Source organism: Ylistrum balloti, unplaced genomic scaffold, assembly GCF_031769215.1.
Source record: "Ylistrum balloti isolate Yb309-2 unplaced genomic scaffold, AGI_CSIRO_Ybal_v1 Utg370052, whole genome shotgun sequence".
NCBI lineage: Eukaryota > Metazoa > Mollusca > Bivalvia > Pectinida > Pectinidae > Ylistrum > Ylistrum balloti.
Genome location: NW_026782104.1, coordinates 555,371 through 580,012, shown reverse-complemented (window position 1 = coordinate 580,012; position 24,642 = coordinate 555,371). Strand labels below are relative to the sequence as shown.

At 34.3% G+C, this 24,642-nt stretch overlaps 3 protein-coding genes across 3 annotated transcripts in view; 1 reads left to right on the top strand and 2 right to left on the bottom strand.

The window, feature by feature from the left end:
* The window catches only part of LOC132549299 (uncharacterized protein C12orf56-like), a 38,777-nt gene extending 31,052 nt beyond the window's left edge, over positions 1–7,725 (bottom strand). The window contains exon 1 of the mRNA XM_060213221.1: positions 7,477–7,725. Coding sequence (XP_060069204.1) covers positions 7,477–7,725 — 249 coding nt within the window. The remainder of the gene's footprint in view (positions 1–7,476) is intronic.
* A 3,031-nt stretch (positions 7,726–10,756) lies between these two features.
* LOC132549239 (F-box only protein 7-like) lies at positions 10,757–19,140 on the top strand. Its single transcript, XM_060213154.1, has 10 exons — positions 10,757–10,885; positions 12,513–13,143; positions 13,646–13,886; positions 14,239–14,322; positions 14,937–15,026; positions 15,237–15,289; positions 15,837–15,960; positions 16,881–16,918; positions 17,286–17,463; positions 17,746–19,140. The coding sequence occupies exons 1-10, from the start codon at positions 10,767–10,769 to the stop codon at positions 17,925–17,927; spliced, it is 1,740 nt and encodes a 579-aa protein (XP_060069137.1). The 5' UTR covers positions 10,757–10,766; the 3' UTR covers positions 17,928–19,140.
* LOC132549240 (pre-rRNA-processing protein TSR2 homolog) lies at positions 19,040–23,969 on the bottom strand. The gene is made up of 6 exons (XM_060213155.1): positions 23,891–23,969; positions 22,592–22,682; positions 22,255–22,346; positions 21,750–21,878; positions 21,299–21,449; positions 19,040–20,752 (listed from the first exon to the last, which is right to left on the bottom strand). Exons 1-6 carry the CDS (start codon positions 23,963–23,965, stop codon positions 20,691–20,693), a joined length of 600 nt encoding a protein of 199 aa, XP_060069138.1. The 5' UTR covers positions 23,966–23,969; the 3' UTR covers positions 19,040–20,690.
* Positions 23,970–24,642: the final 673 nt, after the last annotated feature.

Sequence of the window (24,642 nt, the reverse complement as noted above, 5' to 3'; positions counted from 1 at the left end):
TGCAAAATCCTTTTGAAAAACATTTTTTTGTATTGCAATTAAGGGAATGGAATAGTTTCTCGAAGAGAAGTTATGTGTTTTACCTCTCCAGGTAAAGCAACTGTATTCAAGTACGTTGTATAAAAGAAAGCCTTCAACTGCAGCTGTTGAAAATGAGGTTTTTTTTTAACACAGTTCATTGCATGTGATTGACTTTGTACCAGTCACGGTACAGACACTGTCAAGGTTACTAGTATAAAGGACACCTGTACTCTAGAAAATGCAGTAGTGGAATCAAATAAATGTAATTACTATATTTTAAAATATATTAGAATGACATTTAGTGTGTTTGCTATATAAGGCTTTGAATTATGTGTCCTGTAGGAATCTAAACAATGAAAAAGTTCCAACTGATTCAACTTTAACGCTTTTGCAATGTGCATATATTGGCATGTACCATAAATGTATTTAGAAATACAATACAAAAAAGTAAATTTCAAATGGATGCATTATTGTCCAAGTATTTAATACTAACTTAGTATTTGTATGTATGGTTTTCGTCTGGCAACATATACTAGCGGAAAAAGGGAACCAAAGTTTATTTTCGATAGTTATTATTTTACATGATTCACTGACGATTAGTTTATTGTTTGGGTTTCTCAATACTTTATCATTTTGATGATTTTTGTTGTCCTATCACAGATGGCGTTTGCATAAAAGGTGTTAAAACAAGGGTACCTTACACTGTTTCCTGATCCAAGACAGTACCGTATGTACCCTCCCCTGGCTTCAGTCACTGACTCTACTTAACCCCATCACAGTTTTTATTTTTATTTGAGGGATATTATTCCATTACTGAATATGACTTGCGTGGGTTGAGCGACGTTATATGGGACGTCGACGCACTTCCTAACCTTCGTGTCCAGCTTGTCCCACAAATGCTTGATTGGTGACAAATCTGGACTGTATTGTGGCCAATCAAGAACTGGGACATTGTTTTGAGCCAGAAAGTCGCATCAAACCCTAGCAACATGGGATTTCGCATTGTCCAGCTGCAACGTAAGGCAATGTTGATGGATAGGAGGAAGGATGTGTGGTCTCAAGATAAGATCCTGATATGTTGCTGCTGTAAGATTGGCAGGAATAACCACAAGAGGTGTTTTCATGCCTTGTGATATCCATGCCCATACATTAGCACTCTTAAATAGAACTCCCCCAACCAATATCTAACTGTTCTTGGACCCAATGTCCAACCATCAGTGCCAACAAATTGACGTGCTGTCTCTGTTGCCATATGAAATCAATCAGGTTGGTGCAATACCTCTATCTTGACATCACAATATAATGCACGGTCATTCACTCCTGGGATGGTCACTCAATACTGTTGTCTCATGTATCCCATAATGCTGGGCTACATGACATTGTGAATGTCCCTGGATTATCAGAGCAACAGCCCTACCCCTATGGATTTCACTAAATCACTGCATTTCGTTCTACAATCACTTCAAAAAGAAATGCTGTGAAGCTAGTCTGTACTGCCCCAATGTTTGATTTGTAATAATTTACCAGCACATATAGTGCTGAAAGCAGGCAGTGTCAAACGTGGTCACGGCCAGCTAAATTTTAACTGAAGACCATTTTCACAGTGAACAGAAGTAGCTCTGTGTCAAATTGAATTAAATTCGTCCACGTGTATAAAAGTTATAATACAAAAACCGAACTTGCGTTTCATTTTTGCTGCTAGTACATATAACTAAGCCCATACTCGACAACCACATATAGAACACTGACAGAAAAAGACATGCAAAACATTCTGTACCAAGGTCCTGTAATAAGCCTGCCTCTGGTGACTTACTAGAGCTAGTCTTATTACTGAATAAATAATAATACAAATTATACAACAACAGCTGTTTGGACAAGTCTAAAGCTACAAACAGGTTGTAACTTCCCATAAGAAACACTATATCTAATGGTATCATCTGTCACTTTGTAAGTTTTGTAGTCTCTCTATGCTGTATCATTCTGGCACCACAGCAAGTACTTTAGTTACAAAAATTAAAAAGATGTTTCTATATATTGTAGATGTAAACCAGTATGTTCAGTTAAACACAATTTCTACAATGCTAGCACCTAAATGTGCAAGGGGATCTAAAATTTCAGAAAGGAAGGGTACAAGTATAAAATGTAGATTGCATAGTAAAAAACAAAAATGAAAAATTCAAATAAGGAATCAATTCTTGTGCACAGTCTCTGGTGTACTGAAGGTAGAAAAGATTTGCCAATAGAACGCTTATTCTCTGAGTAATGTCAAATAAAATCACATTTCACAAATGTGTACAAATATGAAATGTGACACCCTCAGAAATCAAATATTCCGCTATCTAGTTCACAGCTTCCTCAAATCAATAACGTTGTAAGCACATGGGAAATATAAAATGACTTATATGTTGTCATTTTAATTTTCATGCAGGATACCTCTATTGAATGTCGGCATTTACACCAATGAATACAGACAGATTCAGCCAATTGATCTAATGGCTGTCGTGACATTTACACAGATTACCATAACGACACCAACAATATTTATCTTCATTTTCTTTTATCTATTCTGTCAGAGTGTGACATGGAATCCATATGAAGCCACAGCTATATCCGGGTGTCACTAAACTACATGTTGTTCATTGAGCAGAACGAAAATGACTTGATCAATTTTTAATTTTTTCTCTTGAAAATAGCTCACAACAACTAATAAAAGAAGTGAGATTATTAACAGATACCAATATGCTGTAAACTACCAGTATTTAATTAAATGTTTTCCTAATGAAATCACACTGCTGTTATGTGTATCCTGGGTAAACAGGACATTCAGTCGTAATGCATTTTATTTTAGAGAATTACACTATCAAAAGGCAATTGTTGATCTGTTGATATAGGCCATGGTTTATCTGCACACATTTGAAATTTGATCCTGATGGAAGTGCACATTGACAAAAATAGTTAATTAGAATTTTCAGTCCAAGCACAGTTTTGCAATAAACTAAATGAAGCTGAAATGATCACAATAATGTGAAACTTAAGCAAGGTAAAAGTACCATCAATTTTAATGTTAACACATTTCAAGCAAACATTGTGTAATGTTATTTATAAAAACAGTTACAATTCCTTGCATATCATGTATAGAACACAATACAGTAATCATACAGCTTAATTTTTTAAAGTTCAATTTTAGGCTAATGATAATTGATAATTCAGAAAAACTCTGATGTCAATCGATTTTGATATTTTTCATCCATTGTGTCCATTTTCAAGAAATATGTCTTCTATAGCCAGTTTTGTTATTAACTGGATGAGTCACATGAGTTAAATATAAACTTCATATGGTAAAACAACTACTTAATTCTCTAACTTTTTGAAAGAAATTGGTGGACAAGATGTCTTAGAACAAAACTGTTCTGGTCAGAACTATATACATCATAATGGATACTATAAACAGGCCAAAATATTCTATCTGGAGATTAATCAATTATCAATCAATCATGATTTTGGAAAACATTTGATAAACTGACTGACTGATTTATCAGATGATTCCCAACACTTTAGTTAGTTATACAATGTACAAAATGTAATCTACAGTTCTTTCCATAAACACAATTTCTTATTATTATTATAATGCAATGAGATACTACGGTAAAATCGGGAATATTAAAATAAAAAAAAATTCTTTCAATTAGTAGACTTTCAGGGAGTGTTAAAGTTCATAAGAGTCATCTATTCAGATTTGAATGACTGTCGTAATTACACCTGAGTTTGATACATACAATGAATATGTATATACATATATGAATATTGGCATAACATATGCTTGAATAAAATTCAATATATTGTGTCAATATGCATTTATAACATAAAAGAATATGGATATTAAGAAATAAATGCTTTATGGCAATATGATCAAAGACACAATGTACCAAGTTTTAAAAAAACAGACTGAAAAACGAAAGTAACAAGACTCTGGGTGAGATGTTAAAACAAACTAAAAACAACAAGAGCTGAAGACTGTGAAAAAGATTGTCAAAGAGAAATATATGTTATCAAAAAACACAAGTGCATATGATGAAAATAATGCCTGCAACTTTTAAAGACTAAAATCAGAGTGAGAAGCTATCAAGACACGGTTTAAGAAGAACAAAGCCATACAATTATATTTCTTGCCAAAGTTTTGACTGCCATAGGAAAAGCTATAATTAACAAATGTCTAAATAATGCTATAATATCCATTGTCTATTTTAAAGTTCAGTCTGTTTACAACAATTAATGATCTTCAAATAGATTAAAATTCAGAGGTTTAGAATATTTTGCTTTTTTTTTTTTTTGTTTTTTTTTGGAAATGTCCTGTACTGTACAGGTGGTTATCTTGATTTACATGTGATTTAATCTAGAGACTTAAATTTAGACCTTGATCTAAAAATAAGTGTCAGTCATTTTTGTAGGATTTTTCTTGTGAGTCGAGAGTACTATTTCCAATTTTTTGGTGAGTCCAGTTACAAAGACATATATAGTGGATGCTCAAAGTTTGATAGAGTCCCACAGGAAAAGTATGGGTCCAGGACTCAAATATTTGAGTCCCAAAAATGACTGTTTGTACAATTAGATAAATACCTTTACATTTATAGAACATGCAGATAAAACAATAAGACAGTCAGTCAACAAAAGACACATTGCAATACTTGAAGGAAGAACTTTGAACATATCAGTTTTGTGATCCTGTGCGTCTACCAGTTGAACTCTGTAGATTAACTCCCTTGGCCTTTACTACAGCAGGTCAGTCTGTAGTTAAAAGGATTTTTAAAATACTGGATTGTGGTAATGAGTGGTACATGATCTGATCCCACACATGATGTCTTCAACTGACTATTGTCCCATTCTGAACACCGTCAGTCAAAAAAGGGTATTCATTGAGCTAATATTTACATAGTTGTTTGTTTTTCTTGCGCAGTATAAAATATACAACAAGTGTTCAATATTACACATACATTACAAATAAATACTTTACTGGTAAATATATGTGTGTGTTTAAGAAATATGGGTTTGGCTGGTCCAGGACAATCTTATGAAAAAGCTTAATGTATTGGAGAAATTAAATACTAGCAGTCAAGTTGTCCATAAACGCCAGCAGTATACAGGTATATCAGTACATGTGTATATGGTACTGAATAAATATTGGTTCACCTGTAATAGAACATATATATAGAGGGTTAGCTGACAGTCACTAATAGGTCTCAATTGGTACTAAGTGTTTTTGCCACAGTAGAATGACACCAGTATCATATACGTGTTTTACTGTTCCTTTATCTATTGACTACCAATACCTATTACCTTCTGGTATCACTATTATTGTTAAGATTACTAAAACCATGCTATAACTTCACCTGCTCAAGTTACTTCAGGAATATCAAATCATGCTTTTAATACAGTGACTAGATCAAAACATTTCCAAACCACCGTCCCAATTTAAAAAATGACAATATTGGAAGGTGTGATCATTTCAAAGTTTGCTCTGATAGATCATACATAATCCTTGACTTTCTACACTAAACTTAAACAGCATTTGAATGGTTCGTTGCGTCCTAAACTATAACCTAAATTTGAATAAAATTTCTCATGAAAGGTCATGTCATTTGAGATCTATCCAACTGTTATCAATATTTTTTAACTATAAAAAGTAAACTTTCTAAGAGTTAAAGATTTCTCAATGTACACTGTAGTTAAACCATAAATTTATGTATGAGTTTGTATTTTTCAATGGTCTTAAAGTGACAGCTTTTTAAAAATTCAGTTTACAAGTCATGATCATATTCTGACAATTTCTTACAAATTCAATATATATATATTTTTTTATAAAATTATGTCTTGAAATCATAGTGGTAGTTTTTGTAAAATAATGCTAAACCCTGAAATCATATATCAGTAGGCCTACAGCTCATAAAAGAAGAGGTCCAATATTTCTGAATTAGTCACTCATCTGTTCTGCAGCTTACATAGAAAACTCCACCAAGACTTACATGTACTTATAATTTCTGCAAAATTTGAAAACCTTCTTGAAGCATGCATCAATGTCAAGACCCACATCTATTGGTTATTGAAAAGAAGTTCAAAGTTCTTAAAGATATTTTAATCCTGGGCTGTGATATTGAAAGAAAATAAATGGCATTCACTTTGTCAGCCTTTCCTCATCATTCTACTGTTGCATTATTTGAATGCATTTGACCCTAGTGATCTTCAAAGTGGGTGAAAATCATTCATTTGAACAGACTTAGCAGTCCATCATTCCAGCATGCTACAGTCCCAACAAAAAAATCCTTGACCTTTTGGTTTTGAAAAAGTGGTTTAAAAGGAAAAATTGATACCATCCAAATAACACACAACTCATCTAATTTTATTGCATTTAAAATTTTGATTCTTGACTTATCTGAGGTTTAATTTAATGTCCATTTAGCTGCAATTAAACACAAGATAATTGTGGGGTCATCAAAATAAAAAGATGTCACAATTGACATAATTAATTTAACTTCAACGTAGAAATACACTAATGATAAGTTAACAAGTTCCATACTGACAAAGTCATAAAATATTTAGATAATACACTTGGTAGTTCTTCTTTGGTTACAAATAGTAAAAACTAAGTTCAGCAATTGAACTTTAAGATTAATAGATATTGATTTGATAATAGATTACAAGTTTGTCAACTTACAACAATACAATTATATATCTTCAACTTAAAGGTGAGCTGACAGTCAGTTATGATAGTCTGACACATATATATAGTCTGCATTGTTCTGATCATTTTTTCACAATTTTAGTTTTTGTCATGGTCTTCGACAATTGTGAAAAGGTAATCAGAACAATTTGGACTCAGGTGGTTATAGCTAATAATTGGACAATTACTGTTTCAGGTACTGATAAATAAAATCGGTTCACTTGTTATTGCTATCAGGTAAATACATTCATTTAAATGTTGAGAGAATTGGCAGCAATAAGGATTTCAACACAAATATTTCATGGTCTAATTACTATTAACACATCTGTCCCCAAATTCATTGGAGCTTGATTACACACTGTACATATATAGTGTGCATTATATTAGGTGCACACAAGTATAAGATTACTGGTATTCAGTCTTGTCTATCAAAAATGTTTATATAGTTAACACGGAAATAGACAAAGTAAATTCTCGGAGGATAACAGAGTTTAGTGACTTAAAATGAGTAATGACTGAAATATCACTAATCAAAACATTTTTTTCTACAGTTTGCATTACTTGATGCATTTAAACAGTAAAGAGATACATATAAATAGTTGACGTTGAAGAACAATGTGACTTTGATCAACTTGTATTTACCTTAAGGCGAAGGCCTTAACATATGTCCAGACCTAACCAATAGATAACAAAAGATCCAAAGACAATTGAACAACACCTGCTCACTAGTCTTGACTTACCAATTCAACGGCGACGATATCTTTTAAGTGCACACTTTCCTGAAGATTTTTAGGGGGGTTTTCTGTAAGATATATGGATTCATCACCCAGGATCACATATTTGAACGCTTTGTTTTCTTTTTCGGAAACAACTATACATGATTCGTATGCTCGTACACGCTCAAAAGCTTCGTCTGTGAGATTTCGCTTCAAATAACTTTCTAATTTTGTGTTCTTTTTAAATAGTGATTCGGATCCACTTCGCGCCATTCATACCCCTTGTTCTTTGGTTTCACTTAACGGAACATTCACTATGCAGGCGGTTTGTGGTAAGACATGCTTTCCTTGTAAGTTGTCGACATTTTCAGTAATTTTTCACTCTCGTTCCACCATTCGTTGACACTGCTGCCAAGCACTTGCCGCTAATTTGCTATGCAGGAAGTTTGGGTCAAAGGTTTACGGAATTATTTCTTACCAACGGCTGCTAAAGAGCTACTTCGAAGGGGAATAACCCATGTCATCAGTTACAAATTCTGGTGCTCGATCGATTTGAATGTGGGTGAGTGTATGTGTGTGAAAAACGTCTGACGACGATGAACGCAAGACCTAAATTATTCGGAACGTATCCCTATCTTTCAAGATACAATTGTTCTACCTATTTTTGTCTAGAAATGTTCATGTCTGTTCTTTTTCATGTTTTTATTCCGTTTTTTTTTTTGCAATTTTGACAAATCAGTTTATACATAATATCTATATAACCAATTAAAGTGATATTTATCAGGTATACATTGAATGGAGAGCCCTTTTCACATTTTGAATTTTCATTCGATTAGAATAACCACGGAATTTATTCTAACTTTTACGATATTTCGAAAAAAAAATCGCCCATTACTGATATACTCAAATGAATCAAAATAAAGTTTTATCCATTCGCGATTTGTTAATTCTTTATAGATCGAATCGAAAATAGACATTAAGAACATTTGGGCTATATTTGCTAAATCTATTTTTGACAAGATTTTCTGGCCAGTCGCCAGTGCTAAATGTCTTCAACATATATTTCAATATAAACCTCGGATATTACGAAATCCACAGAGTCAAAAATAATGAAATAAATAAATGCAACGTGCTACAAATATACAATGTACATTCAAAATGTATCTTTATTTTCTGTTACAATAGTATACAATTAGCCTTGATTTAAACTACAAATGCAGTAAATAGAAATTAATAAAGAAAACCTCTTTATGTACAAACAACTTCATATTCCACGCATTTCCTTCGTTAATCATCAAGAATAAGCATTGCCTGCTTCTTAATTCCACGTTGCCATGGTAACTGAATAATATATCAAAACGAGCCAAATGTTTTAGGTATACATCGTGATCAACTTCTAGCATGACATGGAAAGACATAGTTTGAGATATATTTCAGATAGTGCTATAGACAAATACACGTGTCCTTGATACAAAATGTACTATCTTTGTTAATAAACGGTACATTTTACTATGTTGAAAACTTAGTACATATATATACCGTAATGCGAAACCTTGCTCAATTCAATCTGTGCGGCAACAAATAAAAATTGGATAACTTGTTTTAAAAAGATGAAGGTTGAAGTGATCAAAAAGTAGGGAAGTTTTACGGTCGTCATAGTGACCTCGTTAAGAAATATTGTATTCTTTGTGCCGGATATGGGGCTGGACGTGTGTTGATGTCTTTGTGGCTTTGCCTGATGGTTCCAAATTGTATACCTTGATATGTTCTCATTTGAGAACATGACATTACTTGCTGGGATTGGTTTACATGACGGGTGTCGTCGACGCAGCATCAGACGCTTACTCTTCCGGAACACAGGGTCTTATTTTCCTTGTACATTTTCATGAGTCGCCGTGTGAATCTCTCTTTTGTTTATTTTTTCCTATTTTGTTGAATTTTGGTTTGGATTATTATGTTGACATGTTGGTATTTTCTTGTTGTTGTTTTTTTCGCTGTTGTAGCTCTGAAATAAATACAGTTTACATCTTACAACTTCTATAGACAAGTAAGTCTAAATGAAATTATGTTTGTGCATTTAATGATAATTTAAAAATACTGAACGCGGCATGATGGGGTAGAGTCACGGATGTGTCTTCACTCTTGGAAATTAAACACACAAAAAACTGATATGAGGTTGTAACACAGTAGGCGTAAACGCACGTACTTGTTGGTAATAGCCATGTTTATTACATGTTGAATATTAATAATGTTACATGTACAAAAGCAACATCTCATCAACATACAGAGTTCATATACTCATACTAGAACTGTCCATCTGGCTGGCTCCCACTAATAAGATTATCGGGGCCCAGACTACACCAACCTAAGTGTACATATGCAAGTAATTATCCACACCCCTGTGAACTACCTAAATGTGTTTTATTGATAAAATTTATCAACCGGTCAGTCAAAGATTATTGACTTATGTATCTGAGTTACACTAATATCGAAACCACATTTTGTAACGATACACATTTTACAAATACTTTGTTCTTTACGCTTCAACAGTCCCTTGTTTAAAGCGAAGCGGTATGGCTGATTTGATATCTGTAAAAAAATTGCTCGTTTCCCCTTTTGCAACAATACTCAGGGTATGTACGACTTATGTTTAATTAAATTCACTTCAGTTTTACTCGTTTATAAAGCATTTTATCTCCCACTCCAAGGAGCCGGGAAACATCGACAGAAATCTCCCCCTGTCTTATTAGGAAGAACTGCCAATCAGTGTTTCTGGGAAATTTTCAGTAGGTTCTTCAGGACGCTGTTTGGGCTCGGATGCTGATTTCAGTTGGTCTTGATTTCATGCTCAAGACACCGATTTAAAATTGGGTTCGTAGTCTTTGTGTAACCCATATATGGAAAGAATTTAAGTTGTTCTGGGCTAACATTGCACGAATGAAACAACATTTACACGTGGAGGGAATTTTGATGTGACATAGTGCATATAGTTTCACCAATGGAGAACGGGATGTGGAAAACCGTATGTCCTGTATGATTTTGTTAACATTTGCCATTCATATTTCAGCACAGAAAAAGTCGAGTTGTGGATTCATTGAGAAGTCCAATAAATAATGAACATGTGTAAATGCATTGTGTTATCAAATGATCGGTTTAATGTACTGTTAATTTAGATACATCAGTTGTATTAGATATCTAGACGAGGATCGGGCGTTTCAGCCTGGTCCAACCGCTTACGCGAACGCGACCCTAACAGAGTTATCCTCTCCTGTCTTTTGCCGGAAGTAAACAAAAAAAAATTCAACAGACAGCCGATGAAAATGAAACTTCGTTTGAAGTTAGGTCGGGAGACGAAAGTTCGAGAATTAGATGAAACATGTTTGGTTTCAAGCATATATGTCGTAGTTTGTGAAATATTTCCACAACTAAAATGGTAAAAATTGAACCAGATTTAGATACTTGCTAATAATGTTTACAATCAGATTTGTAGACTCAATTTCAATAGCATTTAAAAATAACAAACCACGCAGTAGCCTTATCAAAACTCTATACATGTAACATTTGCGTATATTCTTAGTGCAAATAACCTTACACTCTCTCGTTCGTCCTGACCGACAATAATAATGACAAATTTCAAATGTCTTTCATACTAGCTACATGTATATATAGAGGTACGAAATATATCTAGGGTGTTCATAGATGTACATGATTCGCGTCTTGACTGGATGTGATAATTTCTATCAATTACTCTCGAAGGATCATTCCTAAAAAACCTAGTTATATGATTAATCCCGAACTAGAATACATTGCTAAGTGCGGGACTGCTATGTTTACCTACTAATAAATCAACCACATTAGAAAGTCAAGTGTTGAACTGCCAGATATTTCTCATTTTGTGACAACTTCTGCGGCTCCAGCTCTGCGAACTTCAAATTGGTCTTCCCCTATATTACACAACCATGCATGACATCATGAATCCCTGTAAACCCCTACACTCTGTCAAACCACCACAGCATGTGCCTTTAAACATATCAGGACATATTCAGAGCCTGCAATTAATAAGTACATTGTACTCTTTCACAGAAATATCACACTGTAGAACTTGCTTCCTCAGTTTTCATTCCTATTGACAATGTTGATGCTTTAAAGTCCTCTCACCATTTCCTCTTTCTCACAGCTCTAAATTAAGACTTTCCCCCTTTTATTGTTTATAAAACTAACCAAGAAAAAAATCATGTTTATGTGAACTTTTAACCAATGTTCAGTGATAAATCATCAGGATTGATGTCACACTATGCAGAAGGAGAAATCAGGCAAGATGAGATGATTTGAACACCACAACCACTGACATGATGGTCCCAACCTGTTTTTATTTGTGTATTATTACCATAATTCTTAAAAACTATTTCTTAAGATTCAGAATAGCCAAAACATTTCAAGCTATCAATATTCATGTGCAGGACTTACAGACAGAAGAAAGAAAAATAGATTAATGTTACCTTTAAACAATTTTTGAAAGATACTTCTTATATCACACATTCTAATGTGTAGTATGTTATAGTGTTTTGTGGTATAAGCTGTGAGTTTTATGAAAAAGCTGGTAGAGTCTGACTAATGCATCATTGCTGCTGATGTATTGATAGTGAAGTATCAAAATATTAACGTCTTGTCCCATAAAACAATATAATAAAATTGTTGGATTGTAAGGTCAACAATCTTTATTATTTAGCTCTTGAAATGAAAAGTTTTTGTGAATATTGCAGCTAACTACCAATATGTCTGCTATGTTTCTGTGTTAAAATAACTAGACAACCAATATGTTGTCATGATACAAACAATATTTTTGAGATGAAAATAACTAGCCTCTGTTTCCTTGATAAATTAATTAGATTAAGTATTAGCAACATGGTGGTAAAATAGCAATAATCATTGATTAAACTGATTAATTGGAATAGCACTATTTACTTTTGATTAAGTTAATATGATTTTGATATACCACTATAAATTATAATAAGTATATATTTGTTTTTGTAACATACTTTTTTTTTATTCTATTTCAGTGATTTTACGCTAAGTCTTAATAAGAAAGATACTTTGGAAGTGGACAAAACTCTGGTTAGCCACGGAATTGTGTCTGGTGATCTCGTCTATGTAGTAACTTCAGGGGATGTAGATAATGTGGCACCTGTTTGTAAACCTCAACTTTTGTCTAAGGAATGGTCAGATTCAGTGCAGCAGACATCAAGAGTAGGTAGTCAAGGTAATGTAACTCAGACTGTGCGCACTGGAGCAGCATCTGCTTCTCATTCCTCTCATGCAAAGACTGAATCCAGACATGTCAGTGCTGCACAGCTGTCTCATGAATGCTCAAATTCTGATAAAGTGGACACTCCTACAAGTCTTGACCAGTATTCAGCATCCAACGCATCAGAGATGACTTCTAATGGTCAGGTGATTTCAGAAATGGACACAGAGGAACAAATAACAGATTCCACAGTTGAAAAAATAGATCTGACTTTGGTCAATAGATATTTGAATGAACCCATGTTGTGTCGAGAGAGTTATGGACATATTGTGCCAGCTGTGCTAAGTGATATGTATCAGAATGCTGGGATCACATGCTCTGCTGAGGCTATGTGTACCGTCCTACATGTCCTTATGCTGGAGACTGGCTACACTACTGTAGATGAGGTAACATTTTTGTGTATTTAATAATTAATATAAGATAATACTTTACTTTCAACAAGTACAGTTGCTCCATGCTATAACATTTTTAATTGACTTTTTGGTTCCGTTATATACCGTTACTTGTGTGTACTGAAACAGTTGATTTTTGATGCTTCGTTTGGTTAAAACACTGCATGCCGAAAAATATTCACAAAGGGATTATTTACTCCCTTGATTGAAATTAACCGTTCCATTTCACAAAATGTTGAAATACATATAAGCGTATTCTATAAGCTTTAAGGTTAACTTCAGCCCAAGAATTATTTTCACTCATTGGCAAAAGTTTAATTGCAGTGAAACTTTCCATGTATACAATATTCTTAACTTGCCAATATATGCTGATAGACTTTTGTTGTCAAATGTTGATCACAATCAGATGAAAATTGTATGTCATTGTGTTTTTGACTAAATATATTTTACAAATGTGTATATGTATTCAAATTAATTACATATTTTTTCATTAAAGAAGTTCTATGCTGCCACAAGTTCAACAAATGATCAACCGGCCTCTCAGACAAATCCAGATAACAGTACTTTACCTACAAGTTGTGATGCTGATAGTCCCTTAATTGAGAGAGGTATGCCAGGTGGATGGCGAGACAAGCCAGGCCAGTACTGCCTATACTACAAGCATGTACAGCCCAGCTGTACAGAGCAGAGTTTTGTTTTAACCTGTTTTCCTATGGGATCAGTGCTGGTGGTACATGGTAAGGGCACAACATTTGCTGTACTTTGTATGTCTAGTGGATGACTTTTGTTAATTATATTCAGAATGCAATATTGAACGATATTTAACACTTGCATTTTAATTTAAAGTTTATAGATTAATTGGATATTAAAGTTGTCCCTGGGGGAAGGGGAGAGGGGGCATAACATGATAGATATTTAAGTTGACCAAATCTAGATAGAGGAACATATTGTATTATCACTATGGAAAGAATGTTTTGACATGATTACTGAAATGTTGAGGGGAATGATCTAGTTTCTCTTGGTCTTTGTTTAATCTAATATTTATCCTGCTTCAAAAATCATATTATGTTATCTGTTACATTGTTTCAGGACATCTGCAAGGAAATGAAGACAACTGGTCATGTTGTTTAAACCTCAACACAAAGGAATTCATCAAAAAAACATCACCTCAAGGTAAGAAATTATTATACACCAGTAACATTATTTGAATACATGTCAGTGGGTGACAGAGGACAGACATTGGTTCACACTTATCTTCTACCTAAGTGACCATGTGGGTTTTTCTGTCTCCTATACTATAGTATTAAGTTTAAGTTTATTATAATGATATCCGAAGGGCCCCATGGAATAAGTTATATACTGGGTGCATGTATATTATGAAAATAAGTGCCCCAAGGAATAAGTGTTCTGTAACAGTACAGATGTTTACAATGAATCCAAGGGACCTAAATAATCAGATTTTTGTTGTCCACTTCAAGGTGTGATGTCATCATTGTGCTCAAATTCCTGAAATTTCATTGGCAGTAAATTTTCTATATGGAGATGTGTGGATTTTGCAATCCTGAGGTCATGCTCAATGGATGTGCATTTTCTTAACATAGAGAAACAGTATACATATTTGTAATCTGTAAATTAGAGACTGTATATGGCCAGGAACACAATGGCTACTTTCTGACTTGTTAATACTTTACTAATACTACATTTTTAACTTAAGTTGAAAAATCTATACTATTACTATAAAACATTACATGTTAAATACATACATTAATAAATTATATATTTGACAGGAGCTGGTGATTGCTACCAAAACCTGGGGAAATTATCTCGTGTGTTCAAGGATGCTATAGCATTGCCCATGCTCCAACACTACAGAACAGGTATGTATCACTGCATCAAAAGTCAAGTAGTTTTAAACAGTACTATATAAATGACTAAGGATTTTCTCCTGTAATTTGAAACTTACTACAGAAAATTACAAAGTCTAGATTAGTTGATACATGAATATTAGTGATTGTTATATATTAAATGGATATAAGAGACCCATAGAGACCTACAGGTACATTATAATATTGGCATTCTGTTCACAGGACAAAGATTACCTCCATTTTATGGGATATTTGCTGTCAGTCATGAAGTGAAGGTAAGTGCAGTAGAGATCTGACCACTTCTGTGAATGTACCAGTGAAAGTAAGGATTACAAGTGAAATTCAGGTTACAGGTGAAGTTAAAGTTACAGCACAGGGACTATAGTTTGTTGTGACAGGAAAATTGGCTGAAGAAACATCTATGTCTATGTCCAGTCATGGTCAATTTTAATAATTTTTTATGACTTTTGTGAGGTACAGTTTGTTGCAATCAAGCAAAACTGAAAGTGAGGGTCACTAGGTCAAGGTCAAAGTTGTATTTCTTACCGGACAAGTATTTTATTTTCACATATGAAACAATGTTTGTTTGAATTAGAGGACAATTCAACAGACCTATATTGTCTCTTTAAAAGGTTTTTGTGGTACCTGCATTGGTCAGCTTGATTATTGGGTTCAGATATACCTGGGGCTTTTGGTACTGTCAATATTCTAGTTTGCAATACATACGAGTATCAAAAAGGTTATCATTTCATTGTTAAACATTGTAATTACTGCATTAATTGAAATTACTTTTTTTCACAATTTTATTCTTGTTTGCTTTAGCTGAAGATCTTAGGAATGTTGGATGTTGTGGGTTTGCTTAATATGTCAGAGACTTGTAAGGAGTTCAGTCAATTGTGCAAGGACAGATACCTCTGGAGACATGTTTACCTAAAGGACTTTGGCAGTAAGTTTTTTCACTTACCATATTATCCAGCCTATAAAGCACACCCGAATTTAAGCCACAGGGCTGGTTTTTAGCAGTTTTTGTTTCATCCACATATAAGACACACCTTCTGGAAGTGTGGCGTGTTACAGCAACCAAACTTTATCAGGGTGCGAGGTCATTCAGGTCAATAGTGCATGTGATATGCCTTCACAATATGGCTGTTCCGAAATACAGAAAGGTCTGGAACTGATGTCCAGACACGATACGGTTTTTTATCATTCTGTCGATCTTTTTGTCCACATATAGGAAAAAAGCAGTGTCTTAAAACCCCAAAAAGAGATGATTGTTTTATTTTGGAATATTTTGATTCATATTCACCACCATATTCAAACTGATCCTTGTTTATCCAACAGCATATCATTTGATATTGTACATTGTGGTTTTAATACTTTTTCAGATGAAAAACTTAACCCTTTCATACTCCTATGGTTACCACACTAAATGGGTCATAGCACTGGCCCTATGGACCTTTTTAATCCTTTTTCAAGGTGCTACTAATACCACTCACTTTTATATAATTTGGTGCATGGGCAAATTTCCATTGTTGCTGAAAGAGATCCTTTAGAAAGTTGAATGTATTTGTTTGTAGGTTTATTGTCCTCTGAACAGTCCGGGCCATTTTGAGGTGAGGACCCGTTGCATGCTATCCAGTGTAATGTCTAGCCCAAATGCCCAACCATTTCTGCACATACTGGTCTGTCTCTCCGCTCCATATTGAATGTAATAAAAAATCAAGATGTTTATTTGATGACTGAAAGGGGGAGAAAAAAAAGATATACCAAACGTGAGAGTGAATGCAAGATCATTCCTTGATGGAACCTGAATGAAAATTTGGAATGTTCATTTTCTGTTATCAAAATATTATTTTATTTTTCTAGATCGAAATAACAACACTTTGGCACAAGATTGGTGCAGGGTGAGTATAAAAATAAAATTAAGTTTAATTATGTATAAATAACAGTATTCATGAAATGGGTATCATGTACCAACGTAAATATTTCATCACCATTACATGTATCAAAAGATCATTTAAACTTTTTAAGTATACTGCATGTCAGTGTCAATTCCATCCTACACAATGAAAATGCATAACATTAAATATAGGTATCAAATTAAGTTGACAGTTTGTTTTGGTTGTATCAGTGATAAGAATGAAATTAATTTTCAGGTTATTTTATTAATGTGTGAATGCAAAAGTTTTGTTGAATATAGGCATGATGCAATTCATGGAAAATCGTGATAAAGGATTGTGATGTTTATTTTTTTCATGAACATTTTGCCAGCTGTACAAACAAGAGTATCGACTAAGGAAGGAACGCAGACGAATATGGAAGAGGAATCCAGTGCCGATGTTCGGTCCTCCGGTGCTTCCTTCCTTTGGATTACCTCCCCCTGGACCTTTCCACCCTGGCATTCTTAACGGGGATCATGACCTTGATCCAGTTTTTGGCCATTATGATCGTGAGTCTTTATAATATATAAATTACTGATGCTTTTAATTGGTAAATATATATATAAATTTCATTACATGTTCATGTAGGTACAGAATGTGAAATATATTTTGCTTTTGTGCAGCTCATCCATCTGGTATGCTAACATTCAAGAACAGGTTGGGATTTGAAAAATTATTTTTAAAGATAATATTTTCATTAAATACCAATAAAGGAAAAAATAAATTGCTGTTAATATTTCCTTTCAATTCTTATTTTGGTTCAATGACCTGTCTGATTTGTATCCTGACAGGAAGGCTGATGCCTCACTCCTTGATAGAACAGCGAAGCCAGCCAAGCAGTGCCCTATTCCAGCCAAGGTTTGACCCTGTTGGGCCTTTGCCTGGTCACAATCTCCAACCAGGAAGAGGCAATGGCCTTCGAGACAGAAGAGGACCATTTGGCGGAGGGTTAGGTGGACGGCGGATGTTCTAGTGAACAAGTGGTTGAAAACTTTGTGTTGGAAGACTTTGCTATGATATGGTGTACCTGTTACAGTACAGCAATATGGTCACATGATCAAAGTCATGACCAGTAACTGACTCAACACCAGTCTGATGAAGTCAGAGGACTCTGCTGAAATATCTATTGGTCGTAATTCAAATTCTTTTGCAAGATATTTCAATTGTATTCAGAATGTGAAATGAACATTTCTGGTTTTACCAAAAGCAATATTTCAATGTGAACATGTCACCAACATTGTGAATGTCTTATCTTCAGATAGACAAGATTAGATATTTCACTTTAAACTTGTTGTCTCAATATTGCGTGAGTGGAAATTCTGTTTGAGTCGAAATAACAAAGTCCCAACTATTCTCCTTCTTCATTAATTCGGATGACACAAATTTCATTGAGAAGAAATTTTGGGATTTATCAGTCCTTTACTTGTAAAGCAACATAAAAGTCATTCATTGTCTCGAAATGATTATTGTCAAAACATCAGCATGTCTTCTGAAGAAATCACAACACCTACATGAATACCTCTTGCATGTCACCTGTGTGTAACACATGGCTAATTATCTGGTATCGGTTAAGGTACACACAACACTTGGTCTCTGACAATTAATTACCAGATTAATTATTCAAGTGTTGGCTTCTTAATTAGTGTCACTATCCTTGGCAATGACTTACCTTTATGTTAAGCAAGTAGCATGTTTACACAAGACATGAATACAGTTAGCTTTGTAGCATGCATCTTTAGTAATGATAAAAACAAAATCGTTTAACCATTAGACTTTTCGACAAAATACAGTCCCCACAATTCCAAGACAAAATAACAGATTATGTCCGATTTGTAGAAGAAATCTATTTGTTTCTGTTTATTTACTGCTATTTCAAATAACAGATTAAATTACAGGGTGATAAACTGTTTGTACCATGGAGTATTTTGCATTCGTAGTCAACATCAATTTTTTTGTCAAAATTTTTTCCACAGTCTCGTTAATTGTCAGATAACAAGTTTCAGCTGTATTATGAATGAAAGAAGTCATTCATCAATGTATTAATGAGACAGATATTTATTTCTATAATTTATTTTGAAGTACATAGATAAAACGATGTAATTAAACATTAACAATTGATAGATAATAAATACTGTTTTGTGATACAGGTATCAGTTAACAATAAAGTTATCTACATGTAATGAAGAACGTTTGTTATATATTAAATCAGGATGTAAGCCTGGTTAAATTCAAGTGTATATGTTACATTCATGAAATATCATTTTCATTAAAGTTCATTAAAATAGAACACAACAAGTTCTCTGTCTTTTTGACATTTCAACAGTTAAATGTAGATTGTTGAATGCAGAATAATGACAAAGTGTGGTGTTCATCTGATTTCAAAAGCAGAGACATAAAAATGTTTTTGTTTAAATTTGAGCTGCACTCTGATTACTTGCATACACTTGTGGTCTAACCTTTAATTACATTTTAATGTTTTAAATGGTAAATTGTACCTCTGTAACCTCAGGAAAAGCTATGAAGATAAAACAGAGAAGCAGAGCATGGTTGTCTCATAAAAAGGTGAAAAAAATTGAAGGAGTTTTGATTGATTACATTGATGTATATAGCACAAAATTCTGATGTCATGCTGTGTGTAAATCATAACTGGTCCCGACATCATTAAATACTGTCTGAACAGAATCAAACTGAACATTAATATCAATCCTACAAAGGGCCCATGGAAAAATTCCAGGTAAGGAGTGGGCTTGTTTCAGGACAACACAAGACTCTATAGGGATTTTGATGCCAAACATTGTTTGATCTTTTTTTTTGTTCTTTGAATGTTAGATCTTTTCCATTCTCTGTTTTTGCTTTTATTGATAAGAAATTTGAACATTAATCCTTTGAAGAAATAGTGATAACTAAAACTGTCGCTAGGATGGCTGACTTGTAACCTCCACTCCCCAATCAACAATAGTTTTGGAAGGGATGTCCAAATAAGATTCCTCCAAGAGATCTTCATTTGGTCACCATGGCAACACAAGAGGACCAACTGTCATTTTGTTTTTCTGATCAGTCCCAAACGTTAACAGGCACAACTAGGGACAAAGAGGAACCTATCCATAAAATTTAAGAAAGATCCATCCAGTACTTCACATGAAATTGTGATTTGAATAGCCCACCATCTTATGATGTTTGGCTAATTAAATATCACTTTTGGTGATAACGGCTTATTACCATTCATGGAGTTATTGGTGGACACATACAGTGTGTTCAATGCTTTGTCACCAGTTTGAATTTAAAAGTAAATTCAATACAATTAATATGTGACAAAGACAATTTAGCATATCACAGTGAAATAAATGAAATGATGTTCCAGTGTTCCAATGATATGATGAAATATATTATGTAAGGGGTACAAGCTCATCCGTATTTTCTCTGGTTTAACAGAAGATCTAACTACTTTATCAGAAAAGTTTCCCCCTCTGAAATTTGTCTTGTCTTTTGCAGATCTTTAAGTTTACACCTTTCTTTTTCTTTCTGTCAATGTTTTTAATGGGCATAAAGCACATGATGGAGTTAGAATGATGGATGGTTCCACAATCACTGAACCAAGTTGGCCTTAGTAAGATGAAGTCCTATTAATGGGTAGACCTGAGGTTCCCAAGGACACTCTGTTCCGGCCTGGAAGATCACCTGATCTTCAGCATGAGTTGACTCAAGCATTCTGTACTGCACTGTAGTAGTTTTATCCTCATCGACGTTTTCCTTTCCTGACGACTTGCCAACCATCCTCCTCTTCCTCCATGGGAACAGCTGTTAAAACAAATGCAATATGTTGTTGTTAGGTCTTATTTTTTCATTGTTTCTGTCAACCAATCACACAATGTGGCCAGATATATGACTGATAACATGACAAGATGTGAAACAATGTTAGAAATAAGAAAGAAGATAAGCCCAGAAAAGGTAATTATCCTAGTTGTTCGTGTTAGAAGTTTGATTGGCTATTGCATTCACAATTAATGACACTGATACTTGTTTGTTGGTTAAATTGCCCTGTAAACAGCCAAGGTCAGTTTGAGTCAAGGTCTTCTTGAAGTCACTGGTGACTATCTTGATAACAACATACAAATGGCATTCACATGCCACTCAGAGCAATTAGGGCAAAGTGTCTTGCCAAAAGACACAACCATGTCAGCATAGACCGGTCATATTCCTGAGAAACAAAAACACTGGAAGTAGTGTCAAACCACACAGGTCTTCACCTGGACTTACACAGGCAACCACTCAAACCGTTTAAGTATTTGCAGCATCTCGACATTGATAAGAACAATTGTCTTGTCATTGTTTAATCATAGTTACCTGATTGAGACCCACTTCCTTGTCCTGACTGTGAGATAGGTTGTGAAGGAGGAGCAGCAGCAGCAGCAGCACTAGCCCCTCCTGTATCCGTGGTAACATCATTATCATCATCATCATCATTATCATCATCATCATCATCATCATCTTCATCCTGCAGTTAAAACAAACATATACAACAGTTGAGTGAGGCATACTTTCAAAACACTGTTAAGCAATGATATAGAAAGGAGGTTATAAAAAATCCATAGTACCGGTTTTAAGTAGAAGGATTTAATTCTTAACAACATAATATATGTTTGTTGACCAACAAAATCATCATTTTCAGTCAAATTTCAAGGGAATCAAATTGCTCTTTTTGAATTTTGGTTCCTGTGTTTTTGCTGGTTTATGGTCCCCTGAACAGCCAAGGTCATTTTGACCATTAATAACCCTTGACAAAAAATGTACATACCTTGTCATTATTAGGTACCCGGGCACACTGATGTAACTGAGCACGGGGTAGAGATTGTAGTTTCTCATGTACCTCTTCTGTTTTACCCTCACAGCTCAGGCGATACAGCCCACACACCAGTGCAGATATCTTGTGTAAGTAACAGGGGTAAGTTAATCCAAGGCATAGAGGATGATTGATTGAGGAAAATCCTTTTCTTTTGTGAATTGTATTTATACAAATATTTAAATAAACTTATCAAATATATAGGATTCCCCAATATGCACCCACCATTTACACAAAATTGGTTCCCCTTTCCCCAGGAATGCTTCATTCATGCAAAATTTGATCAAAATCCACTCAGTCGTTTATAAATACCGATAGATGCAATACATAGTAAAAGTTGACAGACAACGGATGCCATAGTGTGGAAGTTAAAACATGTAAAAAATGTACCAGTAATTATTATTATTCACAAGTGATATAGATAAAGACTTGGAGATGATCAGAAAAGATAACAACTTACTCTTGGCAGACTTCCATCATCTATAATGGTGTCAAATTCATGGTTCATCACATCCTCCAGAAAGTCTTCTAGTTCATATGTCTCAATATTCTCTGAATGAAAGGTATATGTATATATGTTATCACAATAGTATTTATATCACGAACTTGGTAATCACTTCTGTTTCGAATTACATTGTATTTAGATAGCCAAATGACACAAAATTTATAAATACTATCCAAACATTAAAGAAATAAGAAAATATTTAAGATTTTAGGCATTAAAATAAAGAATATAAAGGTTTTGATTTCATCAAAAGCATTCAAAAATGACATTCTAAAGGTATCTTAAGACTTACTATTTTCTTTGAACCATTGGTCAATCGCATACACCATCCATTGGGCTTTCTCTCTACTCTCTGCCCCACCAAAGCTGTGACTCACAGCAAGCTAAGACAAACATCATCATAAATAATTATACTAATGTATGAGAAACAAATATGGTAGATTTTGAGTTTACTGTGAAGTCAAGTTAATACAAACTGAAATGATACTGACAATCAGGGCTTGAGAAAACAAGATGCTGGCAATGGAAATATATATGTACTAACAGGTCTGAGGAAGACGTAGGAGAACAAATAAATACAGAGGTGGCAGCCTTATGAATAGTAGCAGTACAGTGACCCTGACATCTATGGTATCATTATACTTAAATGTAGCTTTGCATCAAATTTGATCAATATTCCTTCATAAATGAGGTCACTAGAGTTATGAGAGATATTTTGAACTGGACAGACACGGATAACATGTTAAGCCAACACCAAAGTGGAAAACCCATGGTACAAACTGATTTGGGAGAGACAAACTATTGGCAGTGGAAAACATGGGGACAAACTGTTCTGCGGAAACACTGGAAAGCATACATATTCAAACTGGTTTAAGGAGACAACAAGGTACTAACAGTGGAAAAGGTAAGGGGAGCTGGGGACAAACAAGTTATGGGAGACAAGCTAATACCCATGTACACATTGAAGATGTCCTCAGTCTTTTGAAGCATTGACTTTTTTTTTTATTTTTGCCTTTTGCAGAATGCCATCTTTGTAAGCAAAATGACCCAATTTGAAATGGATCCCATTCATAAATAACCTCTGCAAATCCCATAGTTTAGTTTAAACAGGAAACAAGCTTCTAGCAGTGGAAAACATATGGGTATACTCAGGTCTAGGGAAGACCAAGCTTCAGGCAATAGAAAACATTGGGATATGAGAAAGACAAGTTACTGGTATTGGGAAAAGATAAGCAGAGATGTCTCATCATGCATGTAAAATCATTCAGTTATAGCACATTTGAGTCTGTATTGCTGTCATTACATGTCACAGGGTAAACAAATAGACAGGTATACAGATATACGAGAAACATGAGAAAGATATATGTAATATTCCTTTTGTAATTAAATAATTTAAGCAAGAATTATGTATGGATAGACGACGGAGTGTGGACGGAAGACGGCGGTGGTGACTTGCAATTAGTCATTCATTGATTGGCATGAGCTGATGAACACGCAATTTAAAAATCAGTCTAATTTGATATTTTTCTTGAAACGATTAAAAAACCACAGATAAATTAAGAATAAGTTGTACATGGATATACATTCTCACCTGAAGAACAGTCCAACTATCAAGTACTCTCTGAATCGCAAGCTGGAACAACGTGTTTTCGGAGGAAGCTGCCATCTTTAAAAATGTATCGTATATGGAAACTATCAAAGGTTTTCCGAGTATTCGAACTCTTCAAATAAGGAGGGGTGATAAGTACAGCCGCTACCGCCCGGTATTATCCCGACCGACCAGCACAGTCCGGTAGCGCATTGGAAATATATATTGACAGCCCGGGCTTTTAATTTCTGATTTGAGGCGTTCACACTGTCTTATCTGTAACTATATTGACAAATCAATATTTCAGTCAAAAGTTGTAAAAACTGATACAAATTGTCTGGATTTACAGCTATTTAAAAGTCTGAAAGAGGTGTTAGAGAGGCAGCAATACTGATAGATTGGTTTGAAAGGAATGGCATGAAAGCTAACCCAGACCAACTTCAGTCAATATATTTAGGAAAGAAAGCCCTCCATCACTTCGCAATAGGCAATTCCACCATAGTTTGTGAAGATAGTGTTAAACTTTTGGGTGTTGAGATAATTTTTTTATTGAAGTTTGACAAACATAGCTCTTTTATTTGTAGACAAGCCTCCAAACAGTTCGCAGTTTTGAAAAGGATTGGACATTTTTATCAAAATATTTCAAAATGTTAATTTACAAGAGTTTTGTATTGTCGAATTTTAATTACTCTCCCCTTGTTTGGCATTTCTGCAGCGTCCCGGCAACCAGGATAATGGAAAAGGTGCAAGAAAGG

What these genes read in the sequence shown, in the direction of transcription:
- LOC132549239 (XM_060213154.1), top strand. Translation starts at nt 10,767, where the DNA reads ATGAAAATGAAACTTCGTTTGAAGTTAGGTCGGGAGACGAAAGTTCGA. An exon ending in GCTACACTACTGTAGATGAG is followed by an intron (nt 13,144 to 13,645) that starts GTAACATTTTTG and finishes TTTTCATTAAAG; the next exon opens with AAGTTCTATGCTGCCACAAG. An exon ending in TGGCACAAGATTGGTGCAGG is followed by an intron (nt 16,919 to 17,285) that starts GTGAGTATAAAA and finishes ACATTTTGCCAG; the next exon opens with CTGTACAAACAAGAGTATCG.
- LOC132549240 (XM_060213155.1), bottom strand. Translation starts at nt 23,965, where the DNA reads ATGGCAGCTTCCTCCGAAAACACGTTGTTCCAGCTTGCGATTCAGAGA. An exon ending in ATAGTTGGACTGTTCTTCAG is followed by an intron (nt 22,683 to 23,890) that starts GTGAGAATGTAT and finishes TGTTTGTCTTAG; the next exon opens with CTTGCTGTGAGTCACAGCTT. An exon ending in ATGATGGAAGTCTGCCAAGA is followed by an intron (nt 21,879 to 22,254) that starts GTAAGTTGTTAT and finishes TACTTACACAAG; the next exon opens with ATATCTGCACTGGTGTGTGG.